The sequence below is a fragment of the Chelonoidis abingdonii genome, chromosome 1 (assembly GCF_003597395.2).
Source record: "Chelonoidis abingdonii isolate Lonesome George chromosome 1, CheloAbing_2.0, whole genome shotgun sequence".
Classification (NCBI taxonomy): domain Eukaryota; kingdom Metazoa; phylum Chordata; order Testudines; family Testudinidae; genus Chelonoidis; species Chelonoidis abingdonii.
In genome coordinates, this window is record NC_133769.1 from 26,316,280 (window position 1) to 26,332,669 (window position 16,390).

Here is a 16,390-nt window from a genome sequence, read left to right on the forward strand (position 1 = left end):
TTGAGGATAACCTGAGAGATGAGAGGAATAGGAGGAAAAGCATATGTCCAGTTCAGATGTGTGAGCACGTTCTTTCCATTTCTGGCCAAAGAGTTTTGTCATGGGATCGGCCCAGCACATTTTTGGTCAGCCTAGTGGTCACTTATGGCTTCTGGGGATCCAGTTACTGATGCAGGTTGTCCACCTATTGTCTTGCCTGTGGACTACATGACTCGTCCATCTTCACTTTGCATCATACATCATCAGCACTGCATTGGTCACCTCTGTACACCTTTTGATCTCATTCGGTACATGATCATGGAGCGATATCTTACACATTTGCCTTTCCATTACTCTCTGGATGACAGCAAATAGGTTCGCTGTCACCTTTTAACTCCTGGGGTATAAATCCTAAGGAGTGCAATGTAGCCCCGGAGTCCTTAAAAGAATGTAATGTCTCATCTGTCTTTTCAGAAAACAAAGACCATCCATCAAACAATAAATCTTCTATAGTCTGTTGCATGTCTGAAGCAATGCCAGAGTTCTGCAGCCAAGAAGGCCTCCTCATTGTTATTGCTGAGGCCATAATCCTAAATGAGGTGTCCACCACATCGAGCGTTGACTGCACAGATGTCTATGCCACTAGACAGCCCTCTGCCAGGAAAGCCTTAAAATCTTCCCTGACATCCCCAGGTAACTTACAAAATTATATTTAGACAAGAGTGCCTGCTCTCCAGCAATGCACATCTGGAGGGAAGATGTAAAATAAACTTTCCTCCCCATTAAATCCAATGTCTTAGCTTCTTTATCTTTAGATGTGGATTTATATCTGCCTTGATACAGTCTCTCATTAGCAGTAGTCACCACAAGCAAACTGGGAATTGGATGTGAGTAGAAACACTCAAATCCTTGCACCAGCATTTTAGTGTAGCAGACACAGACACTGTGTATGCCACAGGGACCTTCCCAGGTCCAAGATAACTTCATATATAAGGAAGGTTACTCTTTCCGGGGCTGAAATCTGCAGAATGTCCAGCAATTTATGGGTGTTCTCTTAGATAAACTCAGTGTGGATACCTTATGCTGCAGACATCCTCCTTAGAAAGTCCTGATAAGCCTTAAATTCTTCCGGAACCAGGAAGGATGAACCTGCGGCTGGGGAATCATCTCGTGAAGAGGATGACAGAGGTGGAGGAGCAAGAACCTCCTTCTGAGGCAAAAGTTGTTCCTCTTGCTGTATTGGAAATTCAGCAGGGGCAATATTGATTCGTGCCTCCCATCTAGGCTGGGCAGGAGATGAAGCAACCAGATGATTCAGTGATCTCAGGTTAGAACGAGAAGTTGACTGGGCTCCTGAAGAATGTGAGATAGTCCATGGATCACAAGGAGGCCAATTTGGAAATGAGTAGCGTACTGGAGGCCAATAAGCACTGGGCCAAGAACTCCTATCCCCCAGTCAGTCTCATTACCAATAATGCTCCATCATAGAAAGTCTAAAAGATTTGCAAAACCAGATCTTGGAAGGAGATGGGGAAGAAGCAGATGATCCCAACCTCAAGTATGAAGAGTCCCCTGAATAGCCTGCCAGTAATGAAGGGGCCAAATCTGCTAGGGCTACCAAATACCCTGCTCTGACTGAAGTCCAGTGCTGCATCGAGATCTCAGCCAGAACTGTAGCCACTGCCATCATATACTGGCAACTTGAAGCTGCAATAACATTCGTTATCAGGTATCAGAGGGGTAGCCGTGTTAGTCTGGATCTGTAAAAAGCAACAAAGAGTCCAGTGGCACCTTAAAGACTAACAGATGTATTGGAGCATAAGCTTTCATGGGTGAATATCCACTTTGTCAGATGCATGACAGACAGCCCCCCAACCTGGAGCAAATACTCACCAGCAACCACACATAACACAACAAAAACACTAACCCAAGAACCTATCCTTGCAACAAACCCCATTGCCAACTCTGTCCACATATCTATTCAAGGGATGCTATCATAGGACCTAATCACATCAGCCACACCATCAGAGGCTTGTTCACCCGAATATCTAACAATATGATATATGCCATCATGTGCCAGAAATGCCCCTCTGCCATGTACATTGGCCAAACTGGACAGTCTCTACGCAAAAGAATAAATGGACACAAATCAGACATCAAGAATTATAACATTCAAAAACCAGTCAGAGAACACTTCAACCTCCCTGGTCACTCAATTACAGACCTAAAAGTCACAATTCTTCAACAAAAAAACTTCAAAAACAGAGTCCAATGAGAAACTGCAGAAATGGAATTTGCAAACTGGACACCATTAAATTAGGCTTGAATAAAGACTGAGAGTGGATGGGTCATTACACAAAGTAAAAACTATTTCCCCTATTAATTTTTCCCTTACTGTTACTTACACCTTCTTGTCAACTGTTTCAAATGGGTCATCCTGATTATCACTACAAAAGTTTTTTTTCTCCTGCTGATAAGAGCCCACCTTAATTGACTAGTCTTGTTAGAGTTGGTATGGCAACACCCATTTTTTCATGTTCTCTGTGTATATATATCTTCCTACCGTATTTTCCACTGCATGCATCCAATGAAGTGGGTTCTAGCCCACGAAAGAAACATGGTGGTGTTCCACTCTCCTCCTAGAAGAAGAGGGAAATTCTCTCTGAGCTCTGGAATGGCTCCAATTAGTTTTATGAATCCTCTTCTTTGGGGGACCAGAGGAAGGGAACAATCTGAATCTAGCAGCCTATCTGGGGTCAGCACAAGCTCCAAAGATTGATAGACCTGGAGATCTGCAGAGGACTCAATCCAGCCTCATGGCAGTTCCAAGAGATGCTGTATTAAATGTAAGCCCCAGGTCTCCTGAGTCCTTTTCTTAAAGGAGCAACAAATGGAGCACTATTCTTTAATAGAAGATCTTTAATACCCCTCTCTTAGACATAACAAACACCACGTGTGAAGGTCATTACTGGGGATAGCCACCCCAAACAAAGGACTGTACTTAAACCCTAGTGAGGTCATATATATGTAACATTATAAAGAAAACTAATTTTTAAACTAAGTACTAACTACAAAGGTACTATTTACTAACTTTACAGACAGTCTCACTGTTGTCATCAGAAACTGTGAGGTAAAATCTGTACAGGAAGCTTGGATCCAAGCTGCAGGCAGTGAGAAGGAATGCAGGGGAGTCAGGGCAGCACCGCCCTTATACGGACCATTATGGCCCTTACATAGCCATGGGAGGGACTATGAGAGCCAGAGGGCACAAGCGCCGCCCTGATGGGTACTGGTCAGCAATGTTCTCCAGCTTCAGCCCACACAAACCTGAGTGGAATACATGTCTGCAAACACTCAAAGAAGAACATTCCAAAACTTTAATCTTCAGGCTGAAATTTCTCAGACTTGCTTGCAGCCCGAAACTACTTTTTGGAAAAATTTTGAGAAACCATTTTGGAGTATGAGGGGAAGAACAACAATATCTTTATTACAAAAACATTCTTGTGACTTTTTAATACATGTGTTATTTATCAAAATCATTTTGATTATTAATAAATAAGGAAATGTATTCTGAAATGTAAAATTGAAAAGAGAAAGATTCCCTTCAATAAAATACATTTGAGAGGTATTAGAATATAGGCTATGTCCTTGCTCATATCCCATTATTTTCAGAAGATTGTACTGTATGTCTTTGGGCTGAGATATGTCTGAAACTTGCTTGTTCCCAGACAGATCAAAAATCCTTGTATCCTTGTTAATGAAAACAGTAGACACAAGAATGTTAGACTATAGCTTATGTTTCCATTAAGTGTAGTTATGACCTGTGTATCAAGGCAATAAAAGGGTAGCATAGACATAATACTGGATCCCCTCTTCCATGGAGGGAAGGCAGGAATAACAGAAATGAAGATATTTATATTTTTTAAGTACTGCAGATGTACTTTGGAAATACTGCAGACAGGAAATTGCTTGAAAATGTGCATATCAGGTACTTCCTTGCTACTATCATAGCAGTTTTAAGTCTTGTAAAAGGGGAAAAAAACAATTTCCCAAAAGTAACATACACTGTAACTGAATGGAAAGTGTCTTAAACATTATTAACCTTGATGGTCTTCAATTAAATGAAAATAAGTGAATACATTCACATTTTCCTTTGACATTAACAATATTTTTTGATGTTACCAGTTTGGTGCCTGATCCTGCAAACCTTCATTCCTGCACTCAGTCCCATTGAAGTAAATGGCTCTGTGGAGAAGAGTAAACACTATGGGCCTGATCCAGTGTCCACTGAAGTCAATGGAAAGACTCCTATTGACTTAACTGTGCATTTGGATAAGGCCCCATGAGAAAGCAAGGGCTTGCAGGATCAAGCTCACAAAAATACAATATGTACAGGGACTAGAAATTCCTCCTATCTGCTTTTTAGAATCAAAACTGTAGTAACCCATCAGGAAATCTCAATTTTTTCAGTTAAGTTTTAATCACAAAATTATCTGGGGCCAGGTTCTGTCATTCTGTCTCAGGCTAAGTAGAACTTCAAAAGTAGTCGTATTGATTTCAATGGACTCAACTGTGCTGTCCTTTTTTGTGTTAGTGAGTACTTACTCATGCAGGTGGTCCCAACTGGACTACTCTCGTAAGTGCTAACGTTGTGACCAAGAGTAACACAGTTGGGCCTCAGGTGAGTGAGAGCAACAGTCTGAAACCTAATGAGCAAATTAAGATAAGTTCCATAGTAATGGTGCCACAATATCATTATGAAATATAACAAAGCAAGAACAGAAAAAGGCATCATATCAGCTTCTTACATTGTTCTTCACAAATCTTGGGCCTTTTTGATGCGTTTACTTGCTGAAATATCTATTAAATTAAGTATTTTTCCCTGCATACGATACAAATACATTTGCTAAGAATAATACTGCTGCTTGAATATTTACAATGATTAATTTTTGTTGTATTTCCATTGGCACTCTTGTTTTGTTTTGACTAACTGGCCTAACATTTGGAAAGAAAAGCTTAGAAAAGAAGCTTAACCTCTTCAAGCACCACATGGCGATGATTCTAAAACTGTCACAGGCATAGGACAGAGTGGAAATGGATTTGCTAAGAGCACTACAATATTCATTACAGTGGGTCCACTGGGGCTGCTGAAATAGTCTTCTGTAAAAAACTGTGTCTTTTGTTAAATCTAATTCCAAGTGTCAACAAATTTCTCCATACAAGCAACAGGTCAAGTGTCCTCTTTATCCAGAATGGCAATTTTTTCTCTCTCAAAATTATGCTCCTAGATCTATAGTTAGGCAATGGACGCTGTTGAGTATTGCTAGTTTTGAAAACCAGTCAGATCGCTAAATATGGCAGTAGGAATTTGAATTTAGGCTCCTATTTACGGTTTCTCAGCCCTGTAATCCAATCAAAACATTTTCAGGGATTGCATATGATTTTTGACCACTATACAAAATATATTATGTATGTATGCAGTACAGCAATTCTAACCTCCATCATTAGGACAGAATACTTGGAGAATATGCAATAGAAATTTGCTTTACAGACGGCAGAAAAGAATTTGGCCCTCATGGTTTCTCCTAAGTAGCACCATTTAATGGTGCTGGATCCATTGGGGCTGAAACCTGATGTTCTTTACTTCAGTATTCAAAACTAACTTCTGCACAGTACTTACAAAGTTTAAATTAAAAGTGTAAATATCTATCTTGTCTGAACTTCATTTATATTACTATAACAAGTGTATAAAATAAGTTTAAATTAATCCCTCTTTCATCAAAAACTCAAAGCACATACAAATTAAACAAAAAGTTGTTAGATGACTTTTCATAGCATGTCTCAAGATGTAAGGAGATGATGTCTACTCTGGGAACAGTATATACCACAGAGAATGACAGTGTAATGGCCACTGCTAGCAGTTAGTTCAGGAATTATTACAATGATGAATAACAAGATGGGTGAGGTAATATATTTTATTAACCCAACTTCTGTTGGTGAGCCAGACAAACTTTCAAGCTTATACACAGCTTTTCTTCAGGTCTGGGAAAAGTACTCAATGTCACAGCTAAATACAAGGTGGAACAGAATGTTTAGCATAATTAATACATAGTTCAAGGGACCATTCAAGGTGAAGTGGCCCATTGCCGCCTCTCCAGTCATAGGAGGGAAAGGGGAAGAGTTAAGTAGAGTGTTGTAATAAGCCATAAATCCAGTGTCTCTATTCAGTCTGTGATTTTTAGTATCGAGGAAAGTTATGAATTTAAGCTCCCAGGCTCATCTTTTGAAGGTGTTGTGCAGGTTTCTTTTGAGGATGAGGACTAAGACGTCAGATATAGGGTAAATACTTCGTTAAAAGTGTTCACCTACAGATGATATCCATCCTAAACATATTGCCAAACTCATCCACTTCATTCTCAGCCATAACAATCTTAAATCCAATAACAAAAATGTCCAAACCATGGGAATGGCTAATGGCTCCCCAATATGGCAACCTCTTCATTGGCCACTATGAAGAAGAACTTCTGGACAAATGCACCACAAAACTAATTATATACCTGGTATATAGATGTTATTTTCATCCTCTGGACAGATGACTTAAACTCCCAGAAAGATTTCCCCCACAACTTCACCAACCACCGCCCATCCATTGAACTCTCTCTAGACCATTGCACACTAGCATCCCCTTCTATGATGATCAACGCTCTCCCACACCACACCTTTCAAGATCTATGGATCCTACACATGCCTATCATATAATGTGATGTACCTCATCCATGGTACTAAATGCCCCAAAAGCAACTATCTGGGTGAAATCAGACAATCACTATGCTCTAGAATAAACTCACACAGAAAAATGATAAAAGACAAAAATACTGTATCACCTGTGGGTGAACACTTTTCATGAAGAGATCACTCTATAGCGGACCTCTCAGTCCACATCCTCCAATGAAACCTGCACAAACCTTCAAAAGACACGCTTGGGAGCTTAAATTCAAAACTTTGCTAGATACTAAAAATCATGGCCTGAATAGAGACACTGGATTTACGGTTTATTACAACAATCTATAACTCATTTAAATCCTCCCCTACCCCTCCCCATGACTGGAGAGGTGTTAACGGGCCACTTTATCTTGAATGATCCCTTAAAATATGGGTTAACTACTTATGCTAAACATTCTGTTCCACCTTATATTTAGCCATGACACTCTGAGGGCATGTCTTCACTAGCAATGTTAAATAGTCATGGCACCAGTGCTGGGAGAGAGCTCTCCTGGTGCTGTAAAAAAAACCATCCCCATGAGGGGAGTGCTCCCTGACTCCCAGCGCTGGTGCACTGTCTACACTGCCACTTTACAGCGCTGAAACTTGCATTGCTCGGAGGGAGGGAGTGTTTTTTCACACCCCTGAGTGAGAAAGTTTCAGTATTATAAAGTGGCAGTGTAGACAAGGCCTGAGTACATTTTCTACACCTAAAGAAGAGGCCTGTGTAAGCTCAAAAGCTTGTGTCTCATCAACAGAAGTTGGTCTAATAAAAGATACATCACTCACTTTGTTTCTCTAATATCCTGGAACCAATGCAGCTACAATAACACTGTATACTACAGTAATATATGGTAAATTTCAGGGTTAACTTATCTGTCTTGTGGGAGGACGGAAAACTGAATGTCTGAAAAATGTAATGTCAGCAACAGAGTTTGGATGATTGCCTGCAGCATGGGGCTCTGCTGCATGTAAATCAGAATAAGAAGCAACATACAGTATCTTAACTGGCTGACTGTGGTCAAAAAAGAGGAGAAAATCAAAAGAATATTCTTACATTATAAAACTTTACAGTTCACAGTTCCAAGAATTCCAAATCTCACATAAAATATACTATAAAAATACCAACATTGGCTAAATTATATTTAAATTAAATTAAAATCCCTTGTTTTTCTCCCCACTTTTGTTATTTGGGTTACTCTTTCCTTTTCTAGGCCTCCATCAAGGATAAGAAGTTTTTAATTGCTTTTGAACAAATACTGCTTTAGAGCCAAACACTGATTTTCTTGCTCACAGGTTTGCATAAACAGGGTCTGAGTCACCACTGAAGAGCATACAGTAAGGAGTCCAGGGGAAAGAAATTGCTGCAAAGGTTTCTCTCACAGTTTCTTCCAGACATCTCTATCAGGAGAGTAGGGTTTGGACTCCTATTGAAGAAGCAAATGACCTGGCTGCTAACACTGTGGATCTTGGAGGATCTGCCAAGAGCCATGAACATCTGTGTGGAAGCCCCACGTGTCTAACTTGGCTCCAAGACCCTCTATGGTTGTTTCCTGCTCCCGGCAACTTGACATCTTTGAAGCTACCTTGCCAGAGCTTCTTTCACTAGCAGCTTTACCTTGGAGCAGAATGTAAGGGGCCCTCTCTATTAGAGCTGTTACAAATTTTCTATCTAAATTTGTTTTAGATAGAAAATGCAGTTTTCACACATTCAAAATTTCCTTTGGAAATGTTTTACTCTAATTTTTTCAATTTTCCCTCAAGCTTAATCAACCTGAGTGAAAACATTTCCATTTGCCAAACCATATTGAAACATTTTGTTTTGGATCAGTTCAACATAAATCTGTGAGGTTTGAGCTGCAGCCAAGCCTCATGGGAGTTGTAGTTTGAGTGCCTCATGTCTCCATTCTCCTTCATGGGGTGGGCTCCCTGACTGGACTACATCTCCCATGATGCACCACAGTTTCCCTCACTGGTTGAACAACCATAGTCCAGAATAGAAGTCATCTGATCATGTGTGTCTTGGGAAACACCCCATTCTTGCTGGGAAGCCTAGCAACTTAAGACAAAACATTTTAAGTCAGTTCAACCATCAAAAATGAAATATTTAGATTTGGGAATAGCAATACTTTTCATTTCAATATGCAATGTCAAAATGAAATGTTCCAAATTGATTTTTTTGGCAACTTTCCATTCTATGAAAAATTTCAATATTTCAATTTTTTGTCTTGATTCAGGATGAAAAGAATGTTTACAATATTACAATTTCCCACAGGATGAAAATTTTGATTTGCAACCAGCTTAATTCTCCCTGGAAAAGGACTATAGAATGAGAAATTCAACCCTGGTCTGTATTACCTTTACAGCAAAATTCCCTCCAGACCCTGGGCAATGTATATATCCCTCGTCCAGCTCCTGGCCTTCCCCTGGATGCTCCAGGATCTGAGTCAAAGAGGGATGGGTGCTGAAGGGAGAAGGTCACTGCGCACAGCCCCTTAGAAAGGCAGTGTGTAAGACAGTTTGGGGGCAGGGCCACTGAGTTCACAGTAACGTAAATCCAAAGGCCCAGAAATCCTGCATAGCAGCTGCAAAGAGGCATGGCATGGAACAATTAATGTGGAGAGTCTGAATTGCAACTCCAAGGCTTGTTTGTAAGTCAAGGGATTGAATTCCAAACCCCCACAGAGATCCCTTCACAAAGCCCAATTACTACACTGCCCTTTCTAAAGCTAAAACACTACTGCAGTTATGAAACTGTTCTTGAAATGTATCAAATTCATCAGTACAAAATAGTCTACAAAATTTTACAGAATATTTTAAAGATACGGTAACTTCGCTACTTAATATCTGTGTGATTTTTTTAAATGGGGTGTGGGTTACTAAGGAAAAATATCTAGGTAAGAAACATATTGATTTTCTTTTATGGGGTTTTTACCATATCTGAGACAGTGGTTCCAGAAATATCAATAGATATCAATGAGGTCAAGTTTCCCAGTGCTTCAATCCCAGCATCAGTCACGCTTTCACAGTAACGCATATTCAGGTAGGTCAGATTATGGCACCTAAATTAAAACACAAAAATGTGAGCTTTCCACTTCATTATGCAAACGTATTATGTTATGTACATTCAGGGGCGGCTCCAGGCACCAGCACACCAAGTGCGTGCCTGAGGCGGCAAGCCACGGGGGGTGCTCTGCCGGTCACTGTGCGGGCGGCAGGCAGGTTGCCTTCAGCAGCATGCCTGTGGAGGGTCTGCTGGTCCCGTGGCTTCGGCATGCCGCCAAATTTGCGGGACCGGGGACCTCCCGCAGGCAAACCGCCAAAGGCAGCCTGCCAGCCGTGCTTGGAGCGCCAAAATACCTAGAGTCACCCCTGTGTACATTTTTTATAATATCTTTGGCTGGGATTTTCAAGGTAGCCTAAGAAATCAGGCACCCAGCTTCCACTGAGTTTCAGTAAGATTTGGGGGGGTACATGACTTACTGAAAAATACAAAATTATGTATGGAGCTACAAAAATTAGAAACCAACAAATACTATAACCAAAATATGAAGAACAAACAGCAATCAAACACTACCCAAAATCAGAAACTTGGACTGCAATTTATCCGCTTGTAGGCAATTGCTAACACCTCCAAGTAAGAAATAGAGCCCAGTTCTGCAAACATTTACTGCCAGGAATAGTGCTCAGTGCTCTAAGTAGCTATTCTGTCCAATGGGGCTACTCACAGTTCTAAACATGACACAGAGAGTATATTTGAAGTGGAATCTAATTACAGAACACACTGCCAATTTGGGGCATCTGCCCTGTTTCTGATAGTCTGCCCTGAGATAGGCATTCAAGGTTATGAGCCACTCCAGCCAATGGCAATAAGATCATATAATCAAGACATAAAATTATGTAATAGCCTTAAAATATCCAAATTCTACAGAATATTTACTGTTCTACACAATGTAGATTTTTAACAAAAACACTGATCCAAGGTTAAACTACTGACAATATCTGTTTCAAAACATATATTCTTAAACAACCAAGTTTTCCTTATATTTTGAACATTAGAACTACATGTCAGTTCTTTTGGGCCTAGCTCATCTTGATTCTACACTATGGATGAAATCTACTATTTCATGCATGTTTTTTTCTGGAAAAATAATTCTGTACATTTTAAACACATTAAATGACAATAATCCAACAAATCTCTTTTTGAATAAACTATGTTGTGCTAGACCCCCTCTTTTCTGGGTAGGTGCATTACAAGAGGGAAAAGTATTAAAAGCTTCCTCCTCGTATACAGTCAGCAGATAGGAACCCTTCTAGTGCTCAAAAGAGCAGTAGGGGTACACCCAGACAGTGCCCTAGTCCACACTCCATGGCCTCAAAGGAGTCTTGTCTGCCAGGTAAAAGACACAGGCATCACCCAGCATGCTAACATGCATGCTACTGTTAGCAGCAAACACTGGCAAATCATGAACGTTGCTCCTGCTCAGAGAAGTAACTAACAGTGGCCTGCATTACGCCATCTTGTCCTGCAACTGCAAGATGACTTTTTGGCAGATATACAGCCAGCACTCCTCCAGTCCTCCTCCCAGCGATCCTATTGAAGGTTATATTTATAACTTGATGTGGAGGGGGTTTGCCATGCAGCTCTCATTAGTTTGTACAAACATGGTTATGCATATTTATTAAGTTAAAAAAAATGTAGCTTTGAAATGCTGACAATTAAAGACAGCTCTGCCACCTGGCCAGGGCCGGCTCCAGGCCCCAGCACACCAAGCGCATGCTTGGGGCAGCATGCTGCAGGGGGCGCTCTACTGGTTGCCGGGAGGGCGGCAGGTGGCTCCGGTGGACCTCCTGCAGGCGTCCTTGTGGAGGGTCTGCCGGTCCCGCGGTTCCGGTGGAGCATCCGCAGGCACGCAGGACCGGCAAGTGGCAGAGCGCCCCCCGCAGCGTGCCGCTGTGCTTGGGGCAGCGAAATGGCTAGAGCCGGCCCTGCACCTGGCAACAAGCCTTTAAGTTTTATTTTACTGAACTTCACTTTCCAGTTTTTCGAATTAGTAGAGATGCACTCTCAATCATAGCAATCATTTTCATAGATTCTGAAGGCCAGAAGATTCCAACAGATTAATCTAACCTCCTGTATAATACAGGCTACAGAATTTCACCCAGTTACCCTTGTGTTGAGCCCTATAACTTGCCAAATTTAATTTTCTAAAAAATAATATTTTAAGAGAATAATTGCTAATTACTACCAGATCAACACTAGTGGCACAATAACGCAGTACCTTTGGGCTATTTTCATGAGGGAGGCATCAGTGACATGGATGCAGTTAGTCAAGTTCAGTTCTCTTAGCTTTGTCCCTGAAGATCCTTCTAAAAATGATCGTAAACCTGCATCACTGATTCTAAAATATAAATACAAAAACATATTCACACATACACATTTTCATAATCCACATGATTTAATATATAATTTGCATCTGATGACCAGCATTACAGATAAACCGTGATTGAAACTGGTAGTTGCCCAACTTTTAGCCGAATTTGAATAAGTAGCCAGAGGAAGAATTTGATAGCTTGGCTTATGAAAAAGAAGCCCTCTAATGGCACAGGTGCAATGGTAGAATGTATAAGTGGATACTAGATTACCTATAGCAGCAAAATAGTCCTCCAGGAACAGTCTCACAATGCCACTATTCCAGAAACAATGACAGCTCTAAACTTTGCTGCCCAGGCATCACAAAGGGCTGGTCTACACTAGGGGAGGAGATCGATCTAAGATACGCAACTTCAGCTACGTGAATAACATAGCTGAAATCGAAGTATCTTAGATCGAATTATCTACCATCCTCATGGCGAGGGATCGATGTCCGCGGCTCCCCCTGTCGCTCTGGTGGACAGGAGCGCGTTCGGGGATTGATATATTGTGTCTAGATGAGACGCGATATATTGATCCCCAAGAAATCGATCGCTACCCGCCAATATGGCGGGTAGTGAAGATGTAGCCAAAGACTGGAAATCTGACCCTCTTTCTCCCCCCCCCCACTTTGAAAGACCAAGCATATTTTTGAAGTGCCCCCTTCTGGCTAGCCCCCATTGGCAAGCACACCTCTATGACCACATAGTTATAGTTCCCCACAAAACTCCAGCTAAACCTCAAGCTGCTGCCTGATCCAGGAAAGAAGTCCTGAATTTCCTCAGCCTGTGAAGAGAAGGAACATTGCAGCAGCTCCAGTCCCCCTGTGCAGTGGCCCTAGCTTGAGCTGCAGCCACATGCTGCCTGCCATCCCAGTGTTCTGGGACTGGGGTGGAGGCTGTGTCTGTGCACTGACTGCCCTCCTGGCATTCAGGGACTTGGGGTGGGGGGGCTGTGGCTGTGCACTTACTGCCCTCCTGATGTTCCAGGACTTGAGGAGGCTGCCCTTCCCGTGCTCTGGAATGGGAGGGGGACTGAGGCTGTGCTGCCAGAGCTCCAGGACCAAGGCCGCGCTGCCAGTGCTCCAGGGCTGGGGGGGCTAGCCTGGGGTGGGGACCAGTGGCTGCAGTGGGGAGGAGCCTCTGGGCTCTGGCGGGGGGGGGGACATGGAAGGGGCATGTCCTTGGGTGGAAGGGGCAGGACTGGGAGCTAACCTCCCCCAGTCAATGGTTAATGTGCCACTGTCATAAACAGATAGTAGGAGTTAATAGAACAGAAGTACTTTATATCTCTTTTGACTGTAAAGGGTTAACAGGTTCAGTAAGCCTGGCTGTCACCTGACCAGAGGACCAATCAGGAGACAGGATACTTTCAAAATCTTGAGGAGGGAAGTTGGTGTGTGTGCTGTTAATTTTGGTTGTTGTTCTCTCCTGGTTCTGAGAGTGACCAGATGTGCAACCAGTTTCTCTCCAATCTCTCCGATACGGCTCTTATAAGTTTAAAATAGTAGTACTAGGTAGATAACGGCCGAGTTAGGCTTATGTTGTTTTCTTTAATTTGCAAATGTGCTGTTTTTCATTTCTGCTCTGGAAGGAGTTCCGCAATTGTGTTCTTGGCTGGAAAGGAGTTCAATAATGTATTTGTTGAACGGATTTTAATTGTACTTGTACCTAGGTGAGGGGAGGGGTATTCCGCCAGAATAGTGGTTTCTATAGCCTGAAAAGACCCTGTAACATATATTCCACCTTAAATCTACAAAACAGATAATTTTATAGTCCCTTTTAATTCTCTTTAAATTAAAGCTTTTCTTAAGAACCCTGGATTGTTTTTTTTTTTTTCTCGGTGAGACCCCAGGGGACTGTGTCCTGGAGTCCACCAGGGAATATTGTGGTGCGGAGAGAAGGGCTAGGGAGGAGGGATCGAAGAAGAGAGATCCACCTTGCGACATATTAATTCTCATCTGTGTCTAGGATTACTTTCTCTCTCAGTGGAGAGTCTGAGGAGGGTAGGAAAAGAGAAGAGAGGGGAAGGTGGAAATTTCTCTCTGTTTAAAGATTCAAGGGAGTTTGAATCACAGTGATCTTCCAGGGGCGTAACCCAGGGAGAGGAAAAGCCTGGGAGAGGCAACGAGGTGGGGAGAAGGGTTACTTCCTTGTGTTAAGATCCAAGGATCTGGTCTTGGGGGTCCCCAGGCAAGGTTTTTGGGGGGACCAGAGTGGTACCAGGCACTGGAATTCCTGGTTGGTGGCAGCGCTACAAGTACTAAGCTGGTAATTGAGCTTAGAGGAATTCATGCTAGTACCCCATCTTTTGGATGCTAAGGTTCAGAGTGGGGAATTATACCATGACAGCCACCCTTGGTGGAAGGGAAGGAAATGCATCAGTTGCACCAAGAGTCAGGGGAGACCAATAAAAAATCTGGGGCTGGCCACCATATCTACTACTTCTATGTGGAGCTGGACGCCATGTTTGATGGGGACACCACTACCATCACCCCAGAAATTACCATGGACACCTCACAAGACCTGAAGGAAGGAACCCCAGCAGTGGCCAGCGAAGAAGAACTTGTTGAGGAGGGTGCATGTGAAGGATGGAGACAACGCGGAGAGCTAGGAGTGTAAGCCAAATCTAACCCAGATGAGCCTGGAGGAAAATCCCACTGTTACCACTTGTTTCATGGCTTAAAAAATAAATTGTTCACGTGCCGCAAAAATCCTTCCTACACACACTCAAAATTGTGTCCAAAAGTGCATGGGCAGGGACCAAAGGAATTGCATTTCAAAGAACCTGGTTTATTTTAACAACATGCACTGGCAGTCATATGCAAAAAAGAGAGCAACATAAATAAAAAACAGAAAGCAGAAAAAGAAAAACATTGATACTGAAATCTGAGCATTCAAATAAAACACAGAGAAAATTTCAAATAATTCTTGCAAGCAATCCAGGAACTGCTCATTCAAACTACCGCATTTTCTATGGCTAAAAGTATACAGGAAACATATATTTTAAACTTCAAAACATGCAGAGCTCTGGTTTTCCAATCCAAGAGTCCAAGCCCAAAACAAATTATTTGCATGCTATAATTGGATCCAGGTGTAGAAAGGCAGTTTGTTGCTGCCTGTGGAGAGCTTGGCCTTGAATTCACCTGCAGGACTAAGCAGTGGCAACCACTCTCCTCCACTTTTGGAGTGTTGTGTTGATCCTGCCCCAGATCTCCCTGTTATTATCTGGCACAATCTTGATAAAGTTTTAAAGCAGTTATTTTTTAAGTTTTGCCTTGAGATTTCTTGGAAGGGTTGCTTTGGTTCTTCCCTGCTATAGGAAACTCCCATGCCGGCAGCACCATCACTGTGAAGAGGCCAGCAGCATAAGGGCTCAGTGGCTTTGTGTTGCCTTAAGCAGTTGCCTTCCCTTGGCCTTTGACTACTTCATGAGTGATTTTTTCAGTGAGAATCACCATTGCCTGTAATAAATGTTGCAATATTTACTGCACTATCTCTATATTTATTATCAAGGACACACAGTAGATCTTCCCCCTCTCACTGCTTTAGGCTGTGATAAGTGCCCACAATACACTCACCATACTGGGAGCTGCTCAAGTGTCCTAATGCAAGCAGCCTGGAAAGTCTGATCCTGTTCATATTTTTATGATTTTTTTAGAACTTAGGGAATTTTCTCATTTATCTTTTTCTATAGGCCAAGCCTTTAAGTCTAACAATGTCTGTCTGTCTTGTTGTTTATCAGTGACCTTGCCAAAGGTATCTTTGAGAGGCACCCCCCCACACACCTGTTGAAAAGACTAACTTTGATCAAAAGGAAAAAGAAACAGTCAGTGAAGGACATGGTCTCAGATCTCTTCAGGAGCTCCAGATTCAAGATCCACAAAACAAGGGAGTATAGAGAAAGCACTTGCTGGAGGAGAGGCAGAAGGACCAGGAGGTGCATAGTGAAGTCCACCAAGACATTATGCAGCTCCTGGGACAGCATATACAGATAAAAATCTCCCAAAAACTTGCACCCCAGCAGCCATTGCAATGCTTGGACAATTGTAGGGTTCCAGGGCCTGGCTCATAGGACCCCCCCAGTCTCCCAGCATAGTGTGTCGCACTATCCCTTCCACTCAACCCCAGTGAGTGAACCTACTCTGATAAGTTATTCATACAGGAAAGCTCAGCACCTTTTTAAAAAAAAATGGTTTTAAGTGGGGTTTTGTAGAAGTGTTATGGTTTATAATTG

At 42.1% G+C, this 16,390-nt stretch overlaps 1 protein-coding gene across 2 annotated transcripts in view; it reads right to left on the reverse strand.

Moving 5' to 3' along the window:
- Window positions 1-16,390, reverse strand: part of FBXL13 (F-box and leucine rich repeat protein 13) — a 194,526-nt gene that overhangs the window by 33,212 nt on the left and 144,924 nt on the right. For both annotated transcript variants that reach the window (XM_075064574.1, XM_075064569.1), the window contains exons 15-16: window positions 12,024-12,143; window positions 9,677-9,803 (exon numbers count right to left, since the gene is read on the reverse strand). In XM_075064574.1, the coding sequence (XP_074920675.1) occupies window positions 9,677-9,803; window positions 12,024-12,143 (247 nt within the window). The remainder of the gene's footprint in view (window positions 1-9,676; window positions 9,804-12,023; window positions 12,144-16,390) is intronic.